Here is a 4880-nt window from a genome sequence, read left to right as displayed (position 1 = left end):
CGCGGCGCCGGTGGCGGATGCGACGGAGTCTGTCGGCAACTGACGGGATCGGTCAGTACCTGACAGACCCTCCTTCGGCTCCACCAGACTCTTGCACTTAGCACTAGGAGACTTTTATTTCATTCCCAAAGGCTCTGGGGGGCTCCACTGTGAGAAGTCAGGTGTAGATTTTCCAGCTGTAGAATTACGTACTGGTAGAAGAGTCTAACAGAACTACCTGGTCGCACGTCTTAGTGTCTGCGGCAGCCATGAATTACCCAGCGCAACCTGGGAGTCGCTACAGCGTCAGCAATGACCTCAGGCCTTAGAGTCTTTAACATTTGTAAAAGACAGACCTATTAGTATCCACCGTGCTATTGATACCTTTCCCCAGCGTAACCCTACAGATTCCAGTAACTCGGAATCTGGTTACTGGAGTTCTCTGTCAGCCGTTACATCTGCTGTAGCTATTAACGCACTACCGGGGCTACAGCTATCTTTCAGGATCAGTTAGTATCCTTTGGAATCTAGTAATGGAATTGCCATTTGTGATCGCCGTCTAAAAAATAGTCTGCTGGTGCATTTCTATTTTCTAAAAAACAGAAAATAGTCTGCTGGTGCGTGCGGCTGGGGCCCCACCAGGTGCACGCCTGGCACTGGCAGCCCAGCACACGCCGTCTTCCCACAGGGACTGAGCACCTGTGCAGAGAGTTTTCAGTGCTCAGACTGTACACATCCCTTTGGAAATAGTAAAATCCTCCCTCTTTCGGTGTACTCGATGCAAACGCCACCAGTACAAGGCGCTGGGCAAACACAAGCAAGGAATAGGAAAAGTGAATTGGCATCAGTAAGGAGATCAAGTCCAGTCTCACAGGACCCTAGTAAAGAAAGGTTCCACTTTTTAAAACGACGTTTCATTACACACACGCAGAACAGGAAGGTGCTTGGTCTTCATTAATGGGAATTTCCACATTTAGAATGTGTGCAGGTACTTCAAGTCCACACCGCCTTTGTAAGAGGTGCTGCAATAACACGCAGCGTTAGGTCCAGCAAGATGTAGGCCACATTTTCCAGATCGGCAACAAGTGCAGACGCTGCTCAAGCACCTGAAAACTACAATGCCCTACCGGAGAGTTACACGCAAACACTGGTTTATTTCCTTCCGAAAGAGCAGCTGCATCTCTGCCACCTCCCGGCAGCTCAGTGCCTTGTCACAGGACTGAAAGGTCAGCCTGTAGCAGAGGCTCTTCCGACCCGTCTCTGACTGCTGGAAACAGTCTATTAACTGGATGGATACAACCATTTCACCCGATACCTGCCTAGCAATGGTGTGAAAAGCAACTTCATCAAATTGTTCCCCATCAGGAACCCAAAAGCTGATATCATGCACGTAGGAAGGTGGATAGAGAGAAAAACTCTTGAAAAGCCTTAACTTTCCTCTAGGAAATTGACAGAGGAACCGTGTGTCTGATGTCCAGAGCATTCGCCAGTCAGGTATTCCACAGATCAGCATAGCTAGGAGGTCAAGATTCAATGAAGCAAAGACAACAACCAACTCACTGCTTACTAGTTCATAATGAGCTGTCCTTATAATTCCCACACAGGAGCCCTTCTCACAGGAGCCTGAAGCATCTACCTCCATACAGATGAAGTACTGAATTCTACTAAGCTGAGATTCAAAAGCAACAAAGTCATTTAGCTCAGTTGTTTCAAAGCTCGCTTCTTCCTGCAGATTGATATTCAGTTTAAAGCCGGAAACAGTCTGGTGAAGAGAACGTATGCTGGTTTTAATGTTATTCACCAACATCTGGATACAGCTATTCTCTGTACCCCTGTTAACTGCACAAACAAAAACCATCTCATGAAAAACAGGCATGGAGTAAGGAGTGATAAGACACTTCCTGAAAACTGGGCCAGAAAGAACATGAAGCGTCCCCGGGAGAAAGGCTCCTCTTTGTATTATTGCTTGAGCATAAGGCAGAAGGGAAGGTCTAAGATAATACTGTTTTGAAATGTGGCATCCCTCTTGTACATTCACCCAGCCATTCTTATCTGTGCCCCTGCAAAAATCAACATGGGAAAATAAAACTGCATTTGCCAGTCCATTAGACATTTCTTCAGTGCTTGGAGTCTCCTCTGGGTTCAGAATGATCCAAAAGATATTTGAGTGACAAACACCATTGAGGTGACCTTGGTGGAGCAGAGAAAGGCAGTAGTCAATGTTTTGTAACGGAAAGGCTTGGCTGAGCTCTGCAGTGAGCTTCTCCTTTACTGTCCGTACTGGATGATTTGAATTTAGTTCTAGGAAACCCCTGTGAAAAATAAAAGTGCAAATTACAGACACCACTAAACAGATTTCCTTGAAATCCTTCCTGTGATCATAATTTGAGTGCAGCAATTTACCCAAAACAATCTCAGATATTAAGCCAGTTTCTAGTAACAACCTGAACAAGCCATGTCTTTCATCAAAGGTGTTGCAATGGCTAACACGTATTCAGGACAGTGGTGTTTGTCTCCAGGTTGCAATCAAGAATTAACGGCACTTTTGCTGGTAAAAAAGGAATGGGACTTAACAATCAGCACAGGCATCACCATTTCCACTCAGCACTGGCATTACCAAACTACAGAAATTAATCAAATTATGCTAGCCCTGGATAGTCTCCGAAGTACGCAGCAGTCCCCCTGAGAGGTTAGCATGTTTTATCCTAGCTAGCCTTAGTATTGCGGTATTAGCAGACACTAAGTCAGCTCCTGAATTTCTTCCACAGTACAGTAAAACAGATTAAAGTTTTCATCTTTATTTGTGCGTTCAAGTATACAGCAGCTTGGTCTCAACCATAAAGTTTCTTTTTGTTCTGTTGACTTGTTTTTAAGTAGGCCATAACCACAAGCCAACATGAAACAGACTTGAAGAAGAAATGGAACAGGAAATTCTGTAAAGGGAAAAGGAGGGAAAGTGAAGCAATTCCATTTTATCTGACACCTATGCTGGTCATTCCCACTGAAAGCAGGAGTGTGTGTTATTGCCAAACAGAAACTAATTATAAAACTTACCTATCAATTTTATCCACAAGTACTTCTGGCACTTGAAAAGAAACTTTTCGGCTTTCCAGTTCTATCTCGCAGATCATAGGTTTGAAATACGGAAGTGGCATGCTTCGTGTGAAAATGTGGTTTAAAGCACCCTCTACACAGAAAGGTTTATCTTGACTCCTGCCAATACACAAAAGCAGAGCAAAGCCATTGATCGTTTCTTATATTTAATGTGTCACAAGTAACTCTGTGTAACACTAACACACCTCTTGTTGAATCCCAGGTCTTGTTACAAGGTGACAAAAATGCAACACTACCATATTTTTACTGGGCAGGTGGTCCAACACTGGAACAAGTTGCACAGAAAGGTTGTACAGTCTCTATCCCTGGAGACTGAATGTGGCTCTGAGCAACTTGCTCTAGCTGGCTCTGCTTTGAGCTGTGGGGTAGGACTAGATGATTGCTGGAGGTCCCTGCTGACATCATCCATGCTGTGATTCTGTGATTGCCTGCTAAGCAGATACACATACCACAGTCCTCCTGCTGTCTTTTGGCCAAGATTGACATTTGTTCTGAAATGGACCATTTTGACCTTTAAAATCCTAAGATAATCTTATTTTTTAGAGGGTACTTTGGCAAGAGGCTTGCATTTTTATCTTGGCTATTCTGCTCAGAGGCGAAAAAGAACTGTAGCTATTTTAAGAAAAATTAAAGGGAGTTTCTCTCTCCAACAAACAAGATACTAAAAGAACATACTAGTGCTAGGCATTATAAGACCACGAATATCAATTTTTCAGTTTTGCCACATGACGGTTACCTGTAGCCTGTACACTTATATCCATGGATAGTCTCTGCTTTAAAAGCATGAACGTTACTCAAGATAAATCCAGCTCCTGCTGCCACAGCCACTATTTGCCAGCTGTTGTGCCATTCTCTCCTTGGTTGATCAGCAGGTGTCCCACCCTGTCCATTGCAAAGAGCCACATGGACCTCTCCCTCCTCTGTCAGCACTTCTGCGGAGCTGGAAGGAAAGCCAGGCAACAAGAAAAATCCTGCTAGCACATCCAGAAATTTTATAGTGCCAGAAAAACACCTGTAGCTTTTTATAGTGCCAGAAAAACACAGCTAGAAATCTGTATCACAGCAATTAGCACAGAACTACTTCTGGTTTACTCACCTATGGAAAAAGCGGGCAAGCAGCTCTCTATTCTTCACTACCCCAGCCTTTCTCCCACAGTGAGGGAAGTTGAAATAAATACAGTCAAACTCCCTTTTTTCAGGTAAAAAATAGTCCTTCAGCTTGGTGCAGTCCACAGAAAACACAACTTCGGCTCCTTCAAAAGTAAACGAAAAACAAGACTCTGATGTTTATCATTACAGAAAATTTTAAAGAAAGGTAGCAATTAAAGTCCTCTAGTCCATTTTTAAGCATGTCAGAGCAGCAGCTGACAGGCATCTTCCCACTCATGTGCATCAGGAAAACCTGAAAGCCTGGGCTCCCTTTGCTCTCTTGCAGAGACTTCTGCTAACTGGCTACTTGTTTCAGCACTGTTTCAGTCTGATTAGATTTTAGGGTATTTGATTTAGCCTCTTGGACAATTCCAATTCCTCATGGCAAAAGTGGGCTTCTGAGATGCCTGGAGTGGTGAAGGGCTATAAAGTGACCGGACAGCTCCTACCTCCGGAGGCACCGCAGCACCGGGTCCCTGACTTAAGGAAGGCATGCCGCTCTAGAGCCATGCTTCGACCGTTACGAGAAAAGCGGTTACAGCTAACCGCCGAGCGCCAGCGACGCCGTTTCTCTCCCCGTCCCGGCCTCCTACGTCGCTTTGCCCACGGGCCCCCGCTACCACCCTCCCTCCCTACCG

The 4880-nt window shown here is 44.9% G+C and overlaps 1 protein-coding gene across 1 annotated transcript; it reads right to left on the bottom strand.

Annotated features, from left to right (window-relative positions):
• Nucleotides 1–746: 746 nt before the first annotated feature.
• FDXACB1 (ferredoxin-fold anticodon binding domain containing 1) lies at nucleotides 747–4752 on the bottom strand. The gene is made up of 5 exons (XM_009275778.1): nucleotides 4692–4752; nucleotides 4190–4346; nucleotides 3830–4033; nucleotides 3034–3192; nucleotides 747–2291 (listed from the first exon to the last, which is right to left on the bottom strand). The coding sequence occupies exons 1-5, from the start codon at nucleotides 4750–4752 to the stop codon at nucleotides 1103–1105; spliced, it is 1770 nt and encodes a 589-aa protein (XP_009274053.1). The 3' UTR covers nucleotides 747–1102.
• Between the last annotated feature and the right edge of the window lie 128 nt (nucleotides 4753–4880).

Source organism: Aptenodytes forsteri, unplaced genomic scaffold (genome assembly GCF_000699145.1).
Source record: "Aptenodytes forsteri isolate BGI_AS27 unplaced genomic scaffold, ASM69914v1 Scaffold715, whole genome shotgun sequence".
Taxonomy (NCBI): Eukaryota; Metazoa; Chordata; class Aves; order Sphenisciformes; family Spheniscidae; genus Aptenodytes; species Aptenodytes forsteri.
This window is presented reverse-complemented; position numbering and strand designations above follow the sequence as displayed.

Coding starts and splice junctions, on each gene's coding strand:
- FDXACB1 (XM_009275778.1), bottom strand. CDS start 4,752: ATGGCTCTAGAGCGGCATGCCTTCCTTAAGTCAGGGACCCGGTGCTGC. Junction 4,034..4,189: donor CTTGCCCGCTTTTTCCATAG/GTGAGTAAACCA, acceptor CTTTCCTTCCAG/CTCCGCAGAAGTGCTGACAG. Junction 2,292..3,033: donor CTTGTGGATAAAATTGATAG/GTAAGTTTTATA, acceptor TATTTTTCACAG/GGGTTTCCTAGAACTAAATT.